The 24,553-nt window shown below is 42.9% G+C and overlaps 1 protein-coding gene across 2 annotated transcripts in view; it reads right to left on the minus strand.

The window, feature by feature from the left end:
- The window catches only part of rabgap1l (RAB GTPase activating protein 1-like), a 268,209-nt gene that overhangs the window by 192,224 nt on the left and 51,432 nt on the right, over positions 1–24,553 (minus strand). For both annotated transcript variants that reach the window (XM_055642029.1, XM_055642027.1), the window contains exons 8-11: positions 24,373–24,439; positions 23,540–23,642; positions 22,308–22,474; positions 17,120–17,288 (exon numbers count right to left, since the gene is read on the minus strand). In XM_055642029.1, coding sequence (XP_055498004.1) covers positions 17,120–17,288; positions 22,308–22,474; positions 23,540–23,642; positions 24,373–24,439 — 506 coding nt within the window. The remainder of the gene's footprint in view (positions 1–17,119; positions 17,289–22,307; positions 22,475–23,539; positions 23,643–24,372; positions 24,440–24,553) is intronic.

The following is a 24,553-nucleotide window of genomic DNA, read 5'->3' on the forward strand; positions in this document are numbered from 1 at the left end:
TTGGGTCTCTGGGATGCAATCCATGCCATTTCATTGCCTTCTCTTATCTCTGTAGCTCTATCTCCTTATTACCATCAAGTTCCCATCCAATTTCCTTTTAAAATCTTGGGATTATTTCTATTTCCACCTTCCGCAAACTATTTAGGCAGTAAATACTTCCATCAATTATTCCTTAGACTTCTGCAAGGAAGGCAACGCCTTTGTTTCCAACCTAACCTTGAGGCTATTCTTGGAACCATTCTGGCAAATCACCTCTGTGCCTCTCCAGGATTTGTACATCTTCCAAGTTGTGCTCAGTTGACCACAACTGAGCACAATAACAGAGCTATGTAAAGGCTCAGCAAAGCTTCTCTGCTTCAATGTATATCGTGAGATGCCTGGGAACAAGGAATTCCTCCTCACTCTCGAGTTTAAGTCATTTCTAAGATTTGAACTGAATAGCTGATCACTAAGTAAACTTTGACCAACTCTACTACAAACCAACCACTAGAACATAGAACAATACAACACAAGAACAGGCCCTTCAGCCCACAATGTCTGTGCTGCACATTATGCCAAAACCATCACTTATCTCCACGTAACCAAAATTGCTCCATTCCCTGCATATCAATATGCCTATCGAAAAATCTTTTAAATGCCACAAAAGTATCTGCTTCAACCACCACCTCCAGCAGCGCGTTCTGGGCACACAACACCCTCGTTGTAAAACGCATTCCGCATATCTCCTTTAAACTGTGTCCCTCTCACCTTAAAGGCTATACCTTCACTGTCCTAGAAGCATTAATCCCTGTGGGGTAGCATGGTACAGCAGGAAGGTGCTGCTGCCTCACAAATACAGGAACCAAAGTTCAACCCTGATCTGCATTGCCTTGTGTGCAGAGTTTGCACATTCTTCCTGTGACCATGTGCTGCTCCAGCTTTCACCCACATCCCAAAGATGCATCATTAGGTTAATTGTCTTCCACTGTAAGTTAGTGGCAAGGGAACTAAAGAGGAGTTGCTGAGCAAATGTGAGAGAGTAAATTGTAGGCCTACAGGAAAATTAGAGGAAGGGGAAGGGACTGATGGGATTACACCACAGGGAGCCGGCATGGAGCTGATGGGCTGAGAGTCGTAGCAAGTCATTCTTCACTTTGTGCCTCTGAAACAAAAGCCACACTGCCCCTTTCCTGATAATTCCATGGCCTCCCATTCTCGTTAGGATACTTAGTCAAATGTATTTTGGTCCATGTATAGTTTAATTTAGTTTAAGTTTAGAGATACAACACAGAAACAGGCCTTTCGGCTCACTTAGTCCATGCTGACCAACAATTCCCGTACACTAACACTATCCAACGCACTAGGGACAATTTACAATTTTTACCAGACCAATTAATCTACAAACCTGTACGTCTTAGATCTACTACACTACCTTGATTAACTTCCTCTGTTCCCTTTTGAAAAAATAAAGTGGTTTGTCAGAAATCTTTATACCTTTGCTGATTCTCCTTGACTAACCCATGCCTTTCCAAATTAAGGGTTGTTTCATCCACCATAATGTTCTCCAACAGCTAACCACATCTCTCCATCACCCCACCTCCACCAATTTTATATTTCCTGCTTTTTCTCAGTCCCTGAACAATAATGTAACATGACTAACTATCATGTCCATCTTTACGATTCCCATATCCAATGAAGACTGAAAGACTATGATCATGTCTCTGCTATTTCTATCTTTGGTTCATTCAGCAACTTTGAAAGAATTCTATTAACAACTTTCAACTATGTTAACCTGAAGTGAACATTTTCAAGAGTTCAGGGAAAGGGCAGTCAGTGGTAATAAGTGGATAGCTCTCAAGGGCTTGGCAAATTAATGATAGCTACATGCCTCCCACCTGCAGTGCCTCACCGAATATTCAGTAATAGGTTTGATTATCTCGGTGTTATGCTTGCAGGCAAGTTTTACACCTACAACAACAGTTAAAGCCATTATCCCAGTGCTCACTTCATCAATCCAAATTCATTCAAGTATCTCTTAACACCACTGCAACGAGAATCTATTTTTACCTGTGTTGAATTTTGAACCATTAATTTGTAACACCAGAACGCAGACAAAGACACATAAAAGCACTTTGCAAAAGCAAAACCGTGAGCTTGGAAACCAGGAGGTTGGTTGCTGCAGGGATTCCATAAGGAAATTCAGGTAATCCATGGTGCAAGTGAATTAGAAAGACCAGCGTCAATGCACAAATGACCGACATTCTCATCATGATTAAAGGTTGCTGATATATTCATTATTAATGAGTTATAGCCTGTGTTAATGAATGCCAATCGAATGTAATTAGGATAGATGAGCAAGCCTTTGCTCTTTATATAATTTCAAAGTAGGTGTGAGTGGAGAAACTGTGTTACCAGAATACCCAATGTTAGTGACTTTGCCAGTGGAGAAAGAGCCCAGTGCCTCAGGTTTTGTGCTGGCCAACAGAACAGCCTGGATTAATTCTGCAGCTCTGATTATTGCATAGCACAAAATGTTCATTTTATAGTAAAAGTGAAGAGGTAAAGGTAGAATCTATTGCTTTAGGTACCAAGACGTAGGAGTGCAAGGTTTAGATTCACCGCTATATTTTGTCCGTTGTCCTTTTGACCATTGACTTGTCTGAAGAAATTAAGGTTTCTGCCCATGGAGAATCATAGACATATTCAGCATTGAAACTGGCCCTTCAGTTCAACCTGTTCATGCCGACCAGATTTTATAACTGAACTAGTCCCATTTATCAGTGTTGGTCCCACATCCCTTTAAACCTTTACTATCCATGTACCTGTTTAAATGCCTTTGGAACATTGTCATTGTACTCACTCTCTCAGCTTCCTCTGACAACTCATTCCATATATGCAACATCTTCTGCGTGAAGAATGTCCCCTCAGAATCTCTTTAAAATCTACCCTCTCTAACAAACCCAGGCTCTCTAGTTCTAGACTCCCCTGAGAAAAAGGCTATTACCATTCTCTTTATTTATGCCTCTCATAATTTTGTACACCTCTACAAGTTTGCCCTTCAGCTTCCGATGCTGCAGGGAAAAAAATCCCAGCCTATCATTGTGGGTAGCACAGTTGCACAGCGGTAGAGTTGCTAGTTTACAGTGGGCTCAATCCTGACTATGGGTGCTGTCTGTAAGGAGTTTGCACGTTCTCCCTGTGATCGCATGGGTTTTCTTTGGGTGTTCTGGTTTCCTACCACATTCCAAAGATGTACGGGTTTGTAGGTTAATTATCTTTGATAAATTTATAAATTGTCCCTAGGTAGGATAGTGTCAGTGTACGGGGTGATCGCTGGTCGGCGCAGACACGGTGGGCCGAGGCGTCTGCTCCCCTTGCTGTGTCTCTCAAGTATAAAGGAATGTCTATCCAGCCTCTCCTAAGTCAGGCCCTCGAGTCTTGGTAACATCCTGCACCCCTTCCATCTTAATGACATGCTTCCTGTAGCACGATGACCAGAAATGCCTGCAATACCCCAGATGTTGTCTCACTAAGATAATATACAACTATAGCATGATGTCCCGATTTCTGCACTCAATACCCCTACCGATGCCAAATGCCTTCTTGACCACCGTGTCCACCACTATCAGAGAACTGTGTATTTGTTCCTCAAGTCTTTCTGCTTTAAAATACTCTCCAGGGCCCTAAGCTTTCATCCACGTACCTAAGGAGCATACCTTCCACATCGAATTACAGCATTTGAACAGGCAAAAGCACAAAGGAAAACTCATCTGAGATCTACGCGAAACTCTGAATTGGAGCCTCCGTTTAATGTTCCATCCAAACAACTGCATTTCAGAGCAACACTTATTCAGTATTGTATAGGGCTGTTAGATGGGGTGGGAGATTGCAACCTTCACGTGGTCCGCCCTGTTTCGACGAATGCAATCAACCTAGCGTGCACAATCAAGTAAGATCAAATAGTACAAGTTGTCCTGCAACTTTAGGCTGTGCACGCCATATGCAAGAAGAAGAAGGACTGTTGGACTAAATCATATGTGGTGCTTGAAGTTAGGGCATGAACCAGCGGAATGCTCTCACTAGACGATAAAACTGACATCTTTCAAAAGTAACCAAGTTCCTAAATCATACACCAGGTCTCCCGCCAGTCTGATTTTGAATGCTAGGGCCAACCGTGGACTTTGGTGTCAATGGGCAGCAGCTAAATACCCAAGAGATACATTCTAATGCAACTCTCTTATTTTTAAAATGATGGCCCTGCTTCGAGATTCTCCCACAAGAGGAAACGTCCTCGCCATACCCACCGAGTCAAGGTCATGTATGTTTCAACAAGTTCCTCCCACTTTACCACTGTTCCCAGATTCCACCACTTATCTACAAAACTAGGGACAATTTGGATTGTTCATTTAACTTAGCAGCCTACACAGCTTTGGGATGTGGGCATAATCATAGCACTGGGAAACTCACGCAATCACCGGAAGAACATGCAAACACCACACGGACAGCACGGGAGCTCAGGATTGAATACAGGTCTCTAGACCTAGGAAGCAGCAATTCTACTAGTTCCTCTACTGAACTCTCCTGCAGTTTGATACGGGACTTTATCAAATGCCTTTCAAGGAAATCTATTAACAGTACATCGACTAGTTCCCCTTCATTTACAGCATGTTCCTTCTTCAACATACTCCAAAATATAGGTCAAACAAGCCATCTCTGTATCTCCCTCTCCCCTGACATCAGTCTGAAGATGGGTCTCAACTCGAAACGTCACCCATTCCTTCTTTCCAGAGATACTGTCTGTCCTGTTGAGTTACTCCAGCAGTTTGTGTCTACTTTCAAAAACAATGTTGGCTTTAACTTATTAGCATGATTTAAATCTAACTATTATGCCATGACACCTTCAAACATTTCTTGCGACATGTATAAAGCTAATTCGTCTGTGGATTTCCTGCTTTCTATCTCCCTTTTAGAATAAAGGAATTTTCCAATCCAGTGGAATCTTCCCCAAATCCAAGGAATTTTGGAAATTTAAAATCAACTTCTCAGCTATCTTACTTACTATTTATTTTCAGACCGTATGACGATGTCCTTCAATACCTGGAGCCTTGTCAGCCAACAACTTCAACATTTTGTGCAATGCTGCAATTGTCCCCGTTCATCTCTCCCTTCAGATTCCTAATTTGCAGCCATTTGTGGGAAGTTACTTGGATATCATCTGGCCCGGAATGCTTGGTTGCATGCGTACCATCTCATTCAATCAATCACAATACAATACAATCAGTTTTATTCGTCACATTGCACATAAGGTGCAAGTGAAATGAATTTGTCAGCAACGGTACAATGATAAAGAACACACAATACACAATAAAAATTTAACACAAACATCCACCACAGCATTCATCACTGTGGTGGAAGGCACAAAATTTGGCCAGTCCTCTTCCATTTCCCCCCGTGGTCGGGACCAGAGTCCAGAGTCAGTCCAGGATCGCCTCTTCCTCACCGGAGACCGCGGCTTTAGGTTGGTGTAGGCCGCAGGCCAGCGGTCGAGATTTAAAGTCCCCGCCGCAGCCAGAAGCACCGCAGACCACAGGGCCGGCGGTAGAAGCTCCCCCTAGGGGTGATGTTAAGTCCACGCCCGGTCCGCGGTAGAAGTTGGCCGTGGGCTGGCGGTGATGACTTCTTCTTCTCCCGGGTCCCCCACGAGGGATCCCGGGCTGCAGACGCGGCGCCAGCTGGAACTCTGCAAACCGCGGCTTCAGGCTGCCGGCTGCCGCGGGCCAGCGAAACGGAGTGCTCCCCTCTGGCGAGCCCCAGCGAGGGCTCGCCCGCTCCATGCCGAGAGTCCACGCTGCGCCCGCCGCTGAAGCCCCGGGCGCGTCTCCGGGAAAGGCCGCCCGATCCTTGTTGTTAGGCCACGGGGGAGGCGACCTGGAAAAAGTCACCTCTCCGTGGAGGAGGCGCCCGAAGCGATTTCCCCCTCACCCCCCCACACAATGCACACAAAGAAACACAAAAAACATACTTTAAAACATACAAAAAACCCCAAAAAAGTTGAAAAAAACGGACACGCTGCTGACAGGGCGCTGGCTTGCAGCGCCCCCACCGACCATCTCAAAGGTAACATTGTGGTTCCCGAGACATCTAGGAACATCTAGATAACATGGACACCTAAGTCAGACTCCTATTTGTTGACTTTACTACCATAATCTTAAGAAAATTCTTAAGGGATTGGACAGGCTAGATGCAGGAAGATTGTTCCCGATGTTGGGGAAGTCCAGGACAAGGGGTCACAGCTTAAGGATAAGGGGAAAATATTATTTATTTATTTGCTTCTGTACTCCACAATTTGACATTTGTAATAGAAAAAATCACATGTGGTTAAAGTGCACATTGTCAGATTTTATTAAAGGCCATTTTTTATACATTTTGGTTTCACCGTGTAGAAATTACAGCAGTGTTTATACATAGTTCCCACCATTTCAGGGCACCATAAAGTTTGGGACACATGGCTTCACCGGTGTTTGAATCTGAATCTGAATCTCAGGTGGGTTTAATTGCCTCCTTAATGCAGGTATAAGAGAGTTCTCAGCACCTATTCTTTCCTCCAGTCTTTCCATCACCTTTGGGAACTTTTTTTTGTTGTTTATTAACATGAGGAGCAAAGTTGTGCCAAGGAAAGTCAAAGAAGCCATAATGAGACTGAGAAACAAGAATAAAACTGTTCGAGACATCAGCCAAACCTTAGGCTGACCAAAATCAACTTTTTCAAACATCATTAAGAAGAAAGAGAGCACTGGTGAGCTTACTAATCGCAAAGGGACTGGCAGGCCAAGGAAGACCCCCACAGCTGATGACAGAAGAATTCTCTCTATAATTAAAAAAAATCCCCAAACACCTGTCCGACAGATCAGAAACACTCTTCAGGAGTCAGGTGTGGATTTGTTAATAACCACTGTCCGCAGAAGACTTCATGAACAGAAATACAGAGGCTACACTGCAAGATGCAAACCACTGGTTAGCTGCAAAAATAGGATAACCAGATTACAGTTGGCAAGAAGTATTTAAAAGAGCAACCACAGTTCTGGAAAAAGGTCTTGTGGAGAGATAAGACAAAGATTAACATATCACAGTGATGGCAAGACAAAGTATGGAGGAGAGAAGGAACTGCCCAAGGTCCAAAGCATACCACCTCATCTGTGAAACAAGGTGTTATGGGTGTTGTGGTCTGGGCATGTATGGCTGCTGAAGGTACTGGTTCATTGACAGCCCTGGATTGAAGGCATACCGGCCTGGAGCAGTGGAGTTAGTTCTTCTTCTCCACGCTCTCTGTTAACCTGGCCCGCCACTACTCCGGGCGGATGTCCCATCAGTCCAGGGCTGTTGGTTAACCCAGTGAGACAGGCAGAGTTGAGCTGGAGTTAACGTTTCTTCTCCGCGTTGGCTGTAAGCCTGGGCTGCCACTGCTCTGAGCCGGTGTCCAGTTAGTCCAGGGTCGCCCTGGACATCTCCGGCTGCCCCGGGAGATGGATGGGACACTCGGGAGGGGACGGGGACGGTCCAGTAGCAATTCAACAGCCCTTGCAGTGCCAGAGACCCGGGTTCGATGCTGACCACGGATGAAACGCAGGTCTGTATACATGCAGCAGCATAGTTGCTGAGAATGTTTATCGCGAGTGACCTTTGACAAATCCCATGATTCCTTGCGCTTTTCGGGAAATACCAAACTCGCTTATTGTCAGTTCCCTCAACGTCATTCTGCTTTTACGGCCTCCAGTTCTGAATCTATCTTTCTCTCTCACACAGATCATAAATTTTCTGTCACAGACAAATTTTCAGAATCAATAATAAAGAAAGCATACTCAATGCTAGCATTTATTTCAAGAGGGCTTGTATACAAAAACAGGAATATAATGCCGAGCTCTATAAGGTCACATTTGGAATATTGTGAGCAATTTTGGGCACTATATCCGAGGAAGGATGTACTGGCTCTGGAGAGGGTCCCGAGGAGGTTTATAAGAATGATCCCAGGAATGAGTGGGCTAACCAAAGATGAGCATTTGTCGGCACTGGGCCTGTACTTGCTGGAGTTTGGAAGAATGAGGGGGAATGTTTCATTGAAACATTCAGAATAGTAAAAGGCTTGGATACAGTGGATATGGAGAGGATGTTTCCACTCGTGGGAGAGTCCACGACTAGAGGTCAAAGCCTCAGAATTAAAGGACGTTTTTTTAGGAAGGAGGTGAGGCAAAATGTATTTAGTCAGAGTGTGGTGAATCTGTGGAATTCTTTGCCACAGAAGGCTGTGGAGGACGTCAGTGAATATGTTTAAGGCAGAGTTAGATAGATTCTTGATTAGTACAGGTATCAGAGGTTATGGGGAAAGGGGAAGAGAATGGGGTTAGGAGGGAGAGATAGATCAGCCATGATTGAATGGTGGAGTAGATTTAATGGTCAAATGGCCTAATTCTACTCCTATCCCTATGACCTTATGACATTTCAGTTGCTGCTACCTTGGGGCTCTCTCATGATGTGATCACTAGTTAATCCAAGCTAATTAGACAGCATCAGATCTGCTACAGCCTGCTCCAGAATGTTTTCCACAATTAACACTAATTGATTAAAAAAAATACATTTATTGATGTTTCTGAACACATCATCAGTGATGTAACCTGGAGTCATTGGGTGTTTCGGGTCTTTCAACATCAGACACCCTCACCCAGGCGACCCAGCTGTGGTTGATCAGACCACGACTTGTGTTCAGGTGGCATTCGCTCCTCTCCATGGACCTCCTCTCCTGATCCAGAGCCATCTCGAGGCTTTCTCCGCTGCCCCTGTGGTATTCTTGATGGCTCTTCTCCTTTCCATTCCGTTGATGCCCTTGAGCACTCAAGGCTTTGTAGAGCGAATGCCCTGCAAAACCTCTATAGCCAACCTCGATGGGCATACACCTTGCCTTCTAGCCCTGCTTACAGCAGTCTATGACCAGCTCTTCACACTTGGTCATCTTCCTCTCGTGGGCCTCCTCCAGACGGTCCTCTCACGGAACTGTCAGTAGATTCTTATCTTCACGCTAACTCTGCCCACGTGATTTTTCATTCTATATGCAGATTAAAATCCCCCATGATTGTCACTATACCTCATTGACAAGCTTCTGTTATTTTATTCCTTATACTGTGCAATTAATGTTCACCACTCCTAATTGCCTTTATTACTTTTTATCTCCTCATAAACCACTTTGGCATCCTGGTTTCCTGAAGAAAATGCATTGTGCAAGACAATCATTAATGAACAGCCACTTTGCCACCTTTGCCTAGCTTCCTGACCTTCTTAAATATCATGTGCCCATCAATATTCAGGTCTTAATCCACGTCATTCTGAAGCCATATCTGTCATGATTAACTTGTGTTTTCCGTTCACCTGTTCTGTTTCAAGTGCTACGTGCATTCAGATACTGAGCCATTACTTTAGTCCTTTCAGCTACTAGCTTCATCTACTGATTTACTCTTAGATTTGGATTCTCTAATCCTTCTGGCCACAGCTTATCATTTCAAGCGGGAATACCTTTCCCTCCAGTCTGCTTTTTACTGTTTGATTAACCACTTCGTTCCAATTATATTCGATTGCCGATTGCCGCACTGCTTATTTCAATTTCCTCCCACTCCCCTAGGTGTGTGGCCCAATAGAACGCCGGTCTCAGTATAGTTCAGTTGTAGACAGGCTTCTTAGATAAATCTTCAGACTTTAGCGATACAGTGCCAAAACAGGCCCTTCGGCCCACCAAGTCTATGCAGACCAGTGATCACCCTGCACTATCTAACACACTAGGGACAATTTACAATTTTACGAAGTCCAATTAACCTGGACACCTGTATGTCTTTGGAGTGTGGGAGGAAACCGGAGCACCCAGAGAAAATTCATGCAGTCACAGGGAGAATGCACAAACTCTGTACAGACAGCACCTGTAGTCAGGATTGCACCCTAATCTGGCGTTGTCAGGCAGCTACTCTATCGCTTCCCCATTGTGCCACCCCAAACAGAAGGGAATTATTTAAACTATTGTAAATGCAAAATACATTGGCAGTTGGAAATATGAAATGAAAATAAGGCAAAAAGCGAGAAATGCTCGGCAGATTAATGACACTCTGTGGAGAAAAAGAAATTGAGATGGTAAACTTTCATCAGAAGTGATAGAGGCGAGAGCAAAAAGGAGGTCTATAGTGGGGAGTATCGAAATGACGAAAGTAGCAATGGAAGAACTGAAAAAAACGAAACAACGATCGAGAGAATCGAAATAAAGAAGGACGGGTCAGGGAACGATGGACACCGAGGACGGGATGGAACGGGAGTGGGTGACGGTCCTGATAGAGACAGAAAACTGAGAAAGCGCAATTATTGTCTGTGGAGTCTACTGCTAGACAGTCATTCAATGTTCACGTTTTCACAATGTATAGAACGATCAATCAGCCGTATAGTGCAATTCTTACAAAGTACACAATAATATTTAGTGTAGATGTTTCAGTTGCTGATGTTAGTCTCTCCTACGCTGCAAAACATGTCCGTTCAGACAACCAGCATGGCCCTGAGCTCCTGGTTAGTTTGGTTCTGGAGTCTAGGACCAGAGGCCATAGCCACAGAAGAAAAGGACGTACCTTTAGAAAGGTGATGAAGAGAAATGTATTTAATCAGAGGATGGGGAATCTGTGGAATTAATTGCCAGTAGGCTCTGGGGCCCGTCAATGGATATTTTTAAGGCGGAGTTTGAGTTTTTAAGTTTGCGTTTAGTTTATTGTCACATGTACCAAGGTACAGTGCAAAGCTTAATTGCATGCTAACCAGTCAGCGGAAAGACAATACATGATAACAACCGAGCCATCTACAGTGTACAGATGCATGATAAAAGATGCAGCGGCATGGTCTCCCTGAACCTCCGCCCGCTGGCGTGGGAGCTGCTACCAGCCCTCAACTCATCCGCAGTCCCTGTAAAAGTGGCCCTGATCAATGCGAGATCAGTGCTGAATAAAACCTTCGTCCTCAATGACTTCTTCACCGCACGTGGATTGGACTTCCTACTGATCACTGAAACCTGGCTTAATCCTGGCGCGTTTGCTCCACTCGTGGAACTCTGCCCTGATACCTGTAACTTTTTCAGCTCGCCCAGGCTCTCAGGTCGCGGTGAGGGCCTAGCCACTGTGTTTAAGAAGAATTTCAACTGCCGCCTACTGAACACTGATCAGGTTTTCAGTTTTGAACATCAACTAATCATAGTTGGTCTCAACTGTCCGCTTTTACAATTTGGTGATCTTATTGCTAGCTTGTTGCCCAAATTTGACCAGGTCCTGATTCTTGGTGACTTTAACATTCACGTTTGCTGTCCCACGAAGCTTCTTGTGAGTGAATTTATGAACCTGGTTGAGTCCTTCAATCTGTCTCTACTCACCACTGGACCCACGCACAAGCTTGGCCATACACTAGACCTAGTGCTTTCGTCTGGTCTCCCAATTTGTAACACAGATATTATTGATGCCTGCCTATCTGATCATAGTGCTATTATATTTGATATATCTCTGCCTTTCTCTCCCTCAAAATCCCATCTCCCTGCTCGCTACTCCCGCTACGTTCACTCCACGACGGCCAGTAAGTTCTCTGAGGCTCTCATAGCCGCCCCCGACATCTGCACTATTGAGGCGTCCACCCCTCACCTCAGTACCGACGACCTCATTTCTTTATTCAATAATACCTGCTCTTCCGTCCTGGATTCTGTTGCTCCTCTTAAAATGAAAAAGCCTAAGCCTAAAGGCGAGCCGTGGCTCAAAGATACCACCAGAGCACTAAGAAGAGAATGCAGAAAATCAGAACGGAAGTACAAATCTGATAAGCTTCAAATTTCCTTTGAACTCCTGAAAAATAATCTTGACAAATACCAGGAAGCAGTAAAATCTGCAAGAACTAAATATTTTTCCACCCTTATCTCCAAAAACGCGCAAAATTCCAAGGTCCTTTTTAGCACCATCGCCTCCATCATCTGTCCTGCCACCAGCACCAGCTTAACTGGGTCCTCTGCTAAGTGCGAGGAATTTACCACATTTTTCACCAGCAAGGTAAAGAATATAAGAACAAATATTTCCCCTCCCACCCGTGACCTGGCTGTCTCATTGGTCTGCTCTTCAAAATTAGACAGTTTCCAACCCGTTACTCTACCCTCCCTTGTAAAACTGATCACCACCATGAAACCTACTACCTGCCCCCTCGACACTGTCCCCTCTGCCCTCCTAAAGGACGTCATTACAACAGCTGGTCCCAGCATCCTCGCCATCTTCAACAGCTCTCTGGCCACTGGCACTGTACCTACCTGCTTCAAGCATGCGGTGGTCCAACCACTCCTGAAAAAACCTAACCTCGACCCCACCTTGCCAAGCAACTACAGACCCATTTCTAAACTGCCTTTCCTCTCAAAAGCCCTTGAAAAGGTAATTTTAAGTCAACTTATACCTTACCTTCACCAAAACACTATCTTGGAAACTTTCCAATCAGGTTTCAGGGCTCACCATAGCACAGAGTCTGCCTTGCTGAAGGTACACAATGACCTACTCCTCACCGTTGACTCCGGCGACTGTGCAATCCTGCTCCTTCTTGACCTCAGCGCAGCATTTGATACTGTCGACCACACCATCCTAATTGACCGTCTCCGGTACGGGGTTGGTATTGATGGCACTGCCCTGAGCTGGTTCATCTCCTACTTCAAAGGTAGGAGTTTCTCGACTAACATAGGCAACTCATTCTCCACCCCAGCTAATCTCTGCTGCGGGGTTCCACAAGGTTCCATCCTTGGCCCCATTCTCTTCTACCTGTATATGCTCCCCTTAGGTCAAGTCATTGAAAGGCACGGCATTTCCTTCCATTGCTACACAGACGATACCCAACTCTATCTCCCCCTGAAGCCCCAAAACCAATCTAATCTGTTTAACCTTACCCACTGCCTTGAGGATATAAAGTGTTGCATGGCCCAGAACTTCCTCCAACTAAACGAGAGTAAGTCTGAGGTCATCCTTCTCGGCCCCTCGGTCTCAATCAAAATGATAGCAGGCAGCCTTGGAAGCCTTACCCCACTACTCAAACCTCACGTCAAAAACCTTGGCGTGATATTTGACTCAGCACTGAAATTTGACAAACAAGTCAATGCCGTGGTGAAAGCTAGCTTCTTTCAGCTTCGGATGATAGCTAAAATAAAACAATTCCTCCAGTTTGGTGACCTGGAAAAGATCATCCACACATTCATCTCCTCCCGCCTCGATTACTGCAACTCCCTTTACACTGGCATCAGCCAATCTTCCCTGTCCCGCCAGCAACTGGTCCAAAACGCCGCAGTGAGACTCCTGACGGGCACCCGAAAAAGGGACCACATCACCCCGATCCTGGTCTCTCTCCACTAGATCCCTGTGAGGTTCCGTATAAACTTCCAAATACTCCTCCATGTCTACAAAGCCCTCAATGGGCTTGCCCCCACCTACATAAAAAGTCTTCTCACCCACCACTCCACCTCCAGGCCCCTCAGATCGGCCGACTTGGGGTTGCTGAATATCCCACGGTCTAGGCATAAGCTCAGGGGCGACCGCGCCTTTGCGATTGCAGCCCCTAGGCTGTGGAACAGCATCCCCTTTCCCATCAGAACTGCCCCCTCCATCGACTCTTTTAAGTCAAGACTAAAGACTTATCTATACTCCCAAGCCTTTCCTGACGTCCTCTGAGTGAGGGCTACATGTATATATGTATGTAGTCTGTTTTGTTGTGCTATTCTTATAACAAATGTAAAGCACTTTGGCCAACGAGAGTTGTTTTTTAAATGTGCTATATAAATAAATGTGACTTGACTTGACAACCGAGCCATCTACAGTGTACAGATGCATGATAAAAAGAAAGTGCCAAATTCTTGATAGTAAGGGTGCCAGGGGTTATGGGGAGAAGGCAGGAGAATGGGGTTGAGAGGGAAAGATAGATCTGCCATGATTGAATGGTGGATTGATGGGCCGAATGGCCTAATTCTGCTTTGATAACATAAATTCATGAACATTCTCCACCCCACTCCATTCTGAGCCTCCTGCCATTGGCCTCTGACACTGGACCAGTGAAGCTCAGTGTGGGCTTTAGGAACAGCAGCCAATCTTTCGACTGAGAACATTACAGCCTAATAGATTGGACATCAGTTATTCAGCATACAGCTATTGTTCTCTTTCACTCAGCAGCAGCTGCTTTCTTTCACCTTCATCCTTTGTCATGTAAAGTGTACTGCCTCCCTCACTAAAACAGGTTTTAACATTTCTTCTTCATTTCCCACCTACACACACTCTTTATGTGCAAGCTTTACCTGTAACTTCCTGTACCAACGCAAGGTCAACAACCCAAAATATTAATTCTTCTTCCTGACATGTCAATATCAGCATATTCAATTTTTATTCAGATTTCCCGCTGTTGTAATGTTCTGAATTTGGATAATGATTATTATTCAAAGTGTGCACAAGAACAGGTGCGACTTTTTTTTTGGTGAACAACATACATGGAGACACGCGGGTCAGAAAGCCTTCAATTGATCAAATCATTCAATTTGAGAATATCAATGCAGCAATCACACGTGTTCCAGATTTGGAAAGCAGATGAGAATATTCCTCCCCAAACAAAAGGATATTTTGCATGAATTTATTCCTTCCATGTGCTTCTGTGTGAAACTAATACTTCATATGAAACTCATTACCATTTTTTAAACAAATTCACAAGGAACTTGGAAATATATCAATAAAATAATGAAATTATTTGTTTCCAAGTTCTAATTGCGCTATGTATGATTGGATTTCTTATTGTAATTTTTGTTATTCAGATTCATTGGTGAAAGGAGAGTCGCTCCTATATTACACAGAGAGTAGTCCTCTCTCTCCATTACAATCCAATCCACCTGCTGGGCAGAATTGTCCAGCAGGTGAATCATATTTTTAATATTTACTGCCCAATTATAGTACATAAAGTTAGGGAGCGCTAAAACAGAATCTAAAATTAAGAAATCTATCTCTTTTAACACCAATAGTCAATAATCCGTCATTTAAACCTTCTACTATAGATAAATCATTTACACAATGGGAAAGAATAGGAATCAAAATGCTCGGAGACTTGTATGAATTCGGAAAATTATTATCATTTCAACAACTACAACTGAAATATAATTTGAGAAATAATCAATATTTTAAATATCTTCAATTATGTGACTATCTGAAAAAATACACAAAAGACTATCATAACATGCCTCCAGACTTACTGGACGAAGCAATGAAGACAAAGGCCGAATCAGCAAACCTAATATCATACTTATACAGCACTATTTTAAATATAGAAATACCTACAACTGATGGTGTTAGAAGAGACTGGGAACAAGAACTAGCTATAAAAATTTCAAAAGAGAGCTGGGATAAACATACTATATGTGCATAAATGCTCGATCAACGTATGACATACTCTAATTCAATTCAAAATATTACATAGACTATACTATTTAAAAACAAAAATAAATAAACTTTTCCCTAACGTCTCACCCATTTGTGATAAATGTAAGTCTCATGAAGCTACCATAGCGCACTCTTTTGTTTTTTGTATAAAAATCCCAAAATTCTGGAACTAAATATTTGAAATCTTCACAAAACTATTTAAAATAAAACTCATACCAAAAGCAGAATGGATTATTTTTGGAATAACGGAAGGTAGCCCTGAACTAAACGTGTTTCAAAAGAATGTACTTAATTACGGGCTAATAATGGGAAAAAAAGCTTATACTCAAATTCTGGAAAAACGCTCCTATACCAACAATAAAAATGTGGATTTCAAACATGTTCGAAATATTACATCTGGAAGAGATGAGACTCCTCATAGCAGGCAAAGCAGACCACTTCCAAAAGACGTGGTCTGCATTTATGGACATTATAAGCATAAGGCGCAATAGTAATTTAAAAAATAAATGGTACCAAGATCTGGTAGTGGGGGGTGAAAAATATGGTTGGTATATCCCTTCTTGCTGAGTTTTTTTTTCATAATAGAGCGATTGTTACTCGTTCTTTCTTTCTTTTCTAGGGTCTATTTCTTAACTTTCTTCTCCAACTCCTTTTCTAATGGGCTTTCTTTTCCCAACACTTTCCTGCACCTTCACGACTCTTTCTCACTTTCCTTACTTCTTTTATTTCTATCTTTTTTAAAGTTCAAAAATGAAGGGGTACAGCAAATGTAATGAGATATATGTGGTGTGTGTTACTGCAACTTATTGTACTTCTAATTTTAAAAAAATTTTAAATAAAAAAATAATGGAATTATATTGTTTTAATCATCCCTATTCATTTAAACAGTTACAATTTCAGTTTGCAAATCAACAGCTTGCTGTGATGCTTTGGCCCAATATCATTCATATGTTCAAAGTCATCCAATTTTAATTTCCTCATGATGTATTTCCGACTAGCCTCCGTCAGATCAATATATGCCTAATTAATGATGCAAAACTATTCCGGGCACATTTTAACATTATTGCTCATCTTTTTGTACACCTGTTTCTTTTTGCTCTTTCCCATTTCCACTGCTATTGTCCTTTTCAGGTCAAAACACATACCTCAGACTTCAAACTTTGAGTCACCTATTCTTTTTCTCCAGAGATGCTGCCAGATCCGCTGTGTTACTCCAGCATTTTGTGTCCATCTTCGATATAAACCCGCCTCAGTTTCTTCCTATTCTCCTTTTGTATTATTGTTTTATCATCAAACTCTTGAAAGGTTTAAGTTCACATATTTACACCGTGCAAATACTAGGACCAAGACTTAAGGTGGAATTTATTTCTAAATGTTCACTGTTTTGTACTCACTTGGTCACTTTACCTCATGTCTGCTATTTCAGTCAACATTTCACCAGGTCAAAAATGATATCCAAATCAAAAATAAATTAATATTACATTGGAAGGCTTGGGGCCTTTATATCCAAGACCTCATTAACTCTCCAGAGGCTTCAACATAATCACATGCATAAACATGCAGTGTACATCCAACATCCTGTAAGATCATGTTTTCAGACAAATATTCTACCCAGTTCTACTAAATAACATTTTCCAAACTTCAGTACGTACCTTTCTCTTCCTCGTCATCCTGAGGAGAAAGAGTCACACTAGTCTGTCTCCCAAGGTACAGCATGAAGCCAGTTGCAGGAGGTGCAGTTCCATCCCTCTCAGATTGCTTCTGCAGGGACACCACCTCATACATGGTGTCAGCACTACCGGTATGGCTTCTGCTCTCTGACTGCAACAGAAAAATAATAAGCTGTTGGAACACGGCAATCCTCTTTTGGGGGCATTAAAACCATAAGGCATAGGAGCAGAATTAGGCTATTTGGCCCATCGCCTCTGCTCCACCATTCGATCATGGTTGAAGTATTCTTCCCTCCTAACCTAATCTCCCTGCCTTCTGCCCGACATGAAAATGGTCAGCCACCAAAATGTTACAATAATCATAGTAATTTAGGATATTATGTATCTTCTGGTTTGTAAAATATTAGCTGCATTTCTGCTAATATTCCGTAGCACAGGTACATAAACGAATTTCATCAGATCACAATAACATGATCGTTAAACCAGGATACGATTACCTGTATATTCTCACATCTGTTTGTGACAATTTGTTACAGTTTAGCTGCTGTTTCTCTGGTGGTGGATTTCCTTATCAATGTCTGCCTCTTGATTTACCCAGGACAGGTTGTTGGTAATATTTACGCAGAGGAACTTTTAAGTTTCTGACCATCTTCACTTGATGCTGATTGGGGCATGTACACCATTTGGTTTCCTAAAGTCAATACCGTCTTGCTGACATTAAGGGCAATGTTGGTAGTGTTACAGAGAGACGTAGGAGGTTTAAATGCTTAAAAGTGATGTTATTTAATGATAATGTTGTTCATGGTGGGTTTCCAGCTAGAGAGTTCAGGGTCACAATTGGGATATAGATATATCATATTGTAAAAACAATCCTCAGTTGAATATTTGGATGAGGGGTTGAACTCCCTTGAGCCAATCTGAGTTCATTACTGCATTATTGTGGCGATCTATTGCCTACCCTACGAAGAACAACTTGGCATTGGCTAAATCCAATATGAACATGTGCAGAAGGTATGGATCCACTATTGAGATTCTTGGCCACATCTCAGGTAGATGTCTATTCATGAAGCAATTTTGTATTCATAAACACCAGGATTTTAGACCTTTTATGTGAGAAGGCATTGTTTTTTACAGAAGCATTAAAACAAATGTTAATGAAGAGAATCTGAATACCAGATGCTTTTTTTACTGAGGACAACTAATGCTGGGCGACTGTATGCATTTTGAAGATAACATTGGCTACCTTGAAAAGTCAAATAAATATCTCTACCTAGGAGAAGAGTGGAGCCAAAGTTGACCAGTTTCCCATTCACATTATCAATTAACTTCACTCCAGCAGAAAGCAATAATGCAGCAAAGAGAGTTAAGAAGAGGACCCTACAATGATACATACCCTTGCTGTCCCCGGTCTGCAATAGGATTGGTCTGTTATGGGTCTGTTGTTTGGACTTATGGCTTACTTGTCTTTGTGTAGCAAACAAAGAATGGTAATGAATTTCTGAGGACAGCCAAGCTTAGGAATCATGCTCCATTTTCCCTCTTCATTGAGTCAAAGGCTTTTATGATGCTGAGAAATGTGAAGTAAAGATCCTTCCTACACATTACTTCCTACATGGTGAAACCAAGCAGATCAAGCGACAGCGATGCATCACACCCAGTCAAGCTCAATATTTTTCATCCATGCTTCTAAAGAGGGAACATTAATGTACCTTCTCAGGCACCCATACCCCTTGACGACACTGAGATCTCAGCCTCCGAGGCCAACGCCACAAAATCCATCACTCGAGGGTGAACCCTCAGAAAGTGTCTGGCCCTGATGGCTGCGTTCTTTAAACTGTCTCTGCCTCTTCCTTTCTTTTTCCCGCCCCCCCCTCGAAGAAAGGTCTCGACCTGAAACGTCGCCTATTCATCCTCTCCATAGATGATGCCTCAGCCGCTGAGTTTCTCCAGCATTTTTGTCTACCTTCCATGATGATGAATTGCGTTGAGAGATTGGTTACGAATGTATCAACTGCCATAGGAATGACCTGAATCTATTGTAGTGGCCATTTGGCTTGTTTTGTACGTCATTAATGATGGCATGTGCCTTTAAATTTTAGACTGCCCGTTATATTGTGGGTGGGATTTATGATGTATTTTAGGGTGTGTTTGGAGCTACTTTTCTTGTGCAGAAGCTTAGTTTTTAGTTTAGTTTTGGACCAGCATGGGGAAGGCATACCCTTTGACCATGCGAAGTGTAACGGAGACACGAGGAGTTTTCTAACCTTTAAAGCGATAAGCTGGAGTTCGATGAAGATTATAGTGTATGAGTCCGAAGAAGTTTAGGTGTATCTTATTGTTTTTCATCAACAATAAAGAATACATCAATCGAAAGACTGTTACGAAGATTTATCTGTGAAAAAGTTCTGAAGGTCCCCGACAGAGAGCTCGGACATTCCCCTTAACCATGCAGTCCACTTATCGGCTAGAGGGAGTAATCTCTTGAACAATATAAAAATCTGCCGCTACACTAATTGCAATTTGCCTACCACGCCAACAGATCTAGATGGGATACAATCTCAACATTGCTCCATTCTGCATTGGGCCACTTGGACAACAAGAACATGCCCATCAGGCTGTTGACATCGACTACCGCTCAGCGCTCAATGCCATCATGTACTCTAAACCTATCACCAAACTCAGACTGGGTCACTGCTCAATCCTGTGCTATTAGAACCACATTGGCAGACCTCAATCTGACAAATTGCCAATTTCCTCCTCAATGACCATCAACACAGGGGCATCTCAAGGCTGTGTGATCAGTCCCCTGCTCTACTCTCTCTATACATATGACTATATAACCAGACACAGTTCCAATGTCATCCATAAATTTGATGAAGATACAACTGTTGTTCGACAAATAACGGGTAACAATGAGCCAAGACCACGGGAGGAAGATTGATAATCTGATTGATGGTGCCAAAACGACAATCTTACTTTCAATGTTAGTAATACCAAGGAGCTCATTGTTGACTTCAGTCCTGGGTCCAGTACATCGCACCTATGCTTCCTCGGGAGCTTGAGATTCAGTGTGTACAGTGGATGACATGCGGTCTGGTTGCTTCATGGCCTTGGGTCAATGAAAGTGCACCAATGAAGGTGCACCCTTTGTTCAGCACCCAAGAACGAAGGATGCTATAGAAACTGGCAGACATTGCTTGGTTCATTACGGGTATTGACCTCCCCAAAAGCAATCTACAGAAAGTGCTGCCTCAAAGGACAGTTAATGACAACGACCCTTTCCACTCTGCCCACAATCTCATCTCACTGCTATCACTGAAAAGAATTGTGAAGCCTGAGAATTGTGAACTCAGTTTGAGAAAAAGTTTCTTCCCATCAACTATCAGGCTCTGGAACCACATTGCACAAACCTACCTCAGCATCAATCTACTATGGACTTTGTTTAGAGTGCACTTCCCACTTTTTGATTTGTGTTATTATGGTCAGGTTACCAAGAATTAATCTATTGTATTATTAATTATTGCTTTTTTTTTGTAACGTTAATGTGCCTGTAAAGCTGCAGCAAGTAAGAATTTCATTGTTTCATTCCCAATATCTATGAAAATACTCTTGACCCATCTTCCGATGTAGTGCAGAAAATACAGGTACATGCATTCACACAGCAGTGCAAAAGAAACAGGGAGATGAGCAGGCAGGAAAAATGGAAAACCAAAACAACAAATTCCAACGGGGGCAAGTACACGGACAACTACAAAAGGGTTTGATAGGAAAGAGAGAGTGGAAAATTAATGTACAAAAAGTATGAAAGAAACAAGGACATGTTTCCGTAACAATAGGCAATGCTTGGATTTTACTCATATTGCCATAAGTCATAAGCTAGTTATAACGCAAAGGATAAAAGTTACTAACTTGACTAAATGAGAATTTGATTTCCTTGCTTCCAAGTCTTGGATGCGCTGTTGATACTGACTGCCTCAGATACCAAGTAAATTACCTCCGTTGGGATCTTCTGCAACAGTCGGCATATCCCACTAAATTTGGACCACACTGCCCTCCTCTGTTCAATAATTTTACAGCTTGTCTTCCAAGCTCCCGTTAAAGGACTTTACAGTCAATACATTCAATCGTAGAATTATATAGCCCAGAATGCCAACTTGGTAAGCATTTTTTTAAGTTTTGAGTTTTTTTTTGTTTTGTTTAGCGTGGAAACGGGCCCTTCAGCTCACCATCCAGCAATCTCCCGTACACTAGTTCTATCCTATACACTAGGGAACATTTACAGTAGCCTATTAACCCACAAACCCGCACGTCTTTGGAATGAAGAAACAGGAGCACCCGGAGAAAATCCATGCGAGCACAGTGAGAATGTACAAACTCCGTACAGACAGCACCCATAGTCAGGATTGAACCCGGGTCTCTACTGCTGCACAACTGTGCCACTTTGTTGGAATTCAACGAAGGGCAGCAAATTGGTGGGTGTTTGAATCATTTGCTTTCAACTACTTGTCAGTCCCTTGAGATTAGAAACAGTGCAGAAACCTCAGCAGCCAATTCGGCACATCAAGATTCCTCAGATAGAAAAGTGATAATAAGCGCTACCAGGATACCCAACCCTTTTCCAATGGAGCCATGGGTTCTATGACATTGAGCAGAGATGCCCCAGGATTGATGTCCCATCTGAAATATGACACCTCTGGCAATGTAACATTTCCTTAATATTGTACTGCGGCTGCTGTCTTTCTGCTTCACAAGTGACATCCAACGTCACCTCAATAGCACAAAAGGACAAAACAAAGTTTGTAGTGGCACATAGAGCAGAGCTGATTGGTTTTATCGATGAGAAGAGGTTCGCGGGAATTTGAGCCAAAGTTAGTGAAGCCTGGTTTTTATGGTTTTAACTGGGATGGAAGTTTAGACCTTTGGATGTTAGAAGCATTAACCTGATTTTATATCAGCTTAACATTATTGAATGCAATGTCAAATATCAATAAATAACACCTATTGTGATGAGTTGCATTTAAACACAAAAGAGAGGAGAATGGGGAGAGAATAAAAAATTGTAATGAATGTAGAAAAGATGATTGGTTTGCTGGTTAGTGTGTACTGGATAGTACTTCTCTAGTCATAGTCACCGAGCTACGCAGCATGGAAACAGGTGCTTTGGCCCTACCTGTTTCAGCTTCAGGTGGAATACTTCTGTGAAGGTCTTTCGGCTGAAGTACCAGAACCTTTCATTTGCTGAATACACACGGACTACAGTTTCTAACTGAAACCGAACTGGCTCCACCACCTCAGTGATCACCAAGTCCACTGCCACCGTCATGTAAACTCTCACATCTGCAAGTAAAACAAATCCAAGCTATGATTAGCCGACCTTTATTGTAATAAAAGTTATAGTCATATAGCACAGCAAGAGTCCCTTTGGCCCAACTATTCCATAAACTATTCCATAAAGTGCTGAAAACACTTCGCACAGAGGAACAAAGATCCCAAAGTTGTGCTGAATGATGTTAACTGGTTACTGTAAGTAGGGGCAGGAGAATCAGTGGTGGCGGGTGATTGTTGGTGATCCAGGAGGAAAAAGTTCCACAGGGTAGTCTGATCCATGTGCGGCGGCAGGCAGAACATAGAGAGGGAAGATAGGACTACTGTAAGTGATGGCAGGAGAATTTATGGTGATGGTGGGGGGGGGGGGGGGGGGGGGGGGGCAGGATTGTTGGAGATCCAAGAGAAAAAAAGAGATGAGTTTAGTTGGGTGCCTGCTGGCCAGCATGGATGCAGTGGGTTGCCAGGCCTGTTTCCATGTTATTCAACATTTTGACTATGAAATAATGTAATCACCTCAAACAGATTACCCTTTGCACCGATTACAAGCTAATGCCCGTTCCACTTACGAAACCTGAACGGAAACCTCTGGAGACTTTGCGCCCCACCCGAGGTTTCCGTGTGGTTCCCGGAGGTTTTTGTCAGTCTCCCTACCTGCTTCCACTACCTGTAACCTCCAGCAACCACCTGCAACCTCCGGGAACCGCACAGAAACCTTGTGTGGGGCGCAAAGTCTCCAGAGGTTTCCGTTCAGGTTTCCTATGTTGGACAGGGGCATTAGTCGACTTAATCTGCACACTTTAAACCTAACATTCTATTGAAACATTATAGTGAAACCATTCTACCCACCTCCAGGACCAAACATCCTTCCTAAGGTGGAGTGCCCAGAAGGAACGGGAACAAGTCAAAGCTTTACATCAATATGATTCCCACACCCAGCCCCTTCACTCATAAGCAATGCCCCAATTTTCCTTTTAATCATCTCTTGTATTCTGCCATCATCTTCCATGACTTCCCAACCCATAGTCCCAAATCTCCCTGCTCCTCCATCGAAAGATGAGAATGAGATGTTCTTGCCTTTGGGGGTTTCTTCATTCAGTGCCTGAAAGGCAGGACCATTAGGGTTCCAGGTCCCTGTGATGACGTAGAACTTTCCATCAGAACTCTTTCCCATGGATTCCTGAACTCAGAACAAAAGCAACATGAGTAGATAGTGCAAGGTCAAATGTGTGAAGACAAGCACTATGCCACACCCCAAAATCACACTCTCGACTGAAGAAGCATTGTCCCTTCAAAGATAAATATATCAATTGAGCAGCTACACCGCAGCAATCTGAGCTTTAGGGGGGAACACATGTCATTATGTGACAATGACGTAATGTTGTCCATTGTTAATTTCAGGTTATGTTTTATCCTCTCCAGTTCCCTTTCCTTTAGATAGTTCTGTTTTCCTTTATTGTCTCACCATCACTTGTTCAACTTTATCTTCGTAATATGGTCTCCCTGTCCTCCTCCCACTTTGCTTCCCTCAGGCTTCTGCTTCATGACATCCATTTATCTCTCCCCAGATCTGATACAAGGTTGTGACCTGAATTGTGAACCACTTCACATTCTGCAGATGCTCCCTGACCTGTTGACTATCTCCAGCATTCTCTGCTTATACTGCATTTTTTCGGCATTTGCAGTATTTCACTTTTGTTGCGGGGAAACACAATTGCTTGTTATTTGAAAGTGTCAGGGAATCTTATATTCATATTTTAGACAGCAATGGGAACCTTGGCCTTAGAGCTTAATGTACTGCAGCTTGAACACTGGAGAAATCCCTCTGTACTGCACTGTACTGCTGGACAATGTTCAATCAGGCGGATGTGGATTTAATCTCATAAGAAGTTTGTTCACTCCAAACTCACCATGTCAAGCAGATGCATGTCACTGTTCCGCACATTTGTCCCTTGACTCAAGAGCATGCCGAAACATCTGGAAAACACAAAACATTGAAATTGTCATAAAAGAGGAAAGTTGGGGCTAATGCTTCATGCTCTTTCCATTGACAATGTATATTTTATCTCATATTTGAATATTTCCTTACTA

The sequence above is a fragment of the Leucoraja erinacea genome, chromosome 10 (genome assembly GCF_028641065.1).
Source record: "Leucoraja erinacea ecotype New England chromosome 10, Leri_hhj_1, whole genome shotgun sequence".
NCBI lineage: Eukaryota > Metazoa > Chordata > Chondrichthyes > Rajiformes > Rajidae > Leucoraja > Leucoraja erinaceus.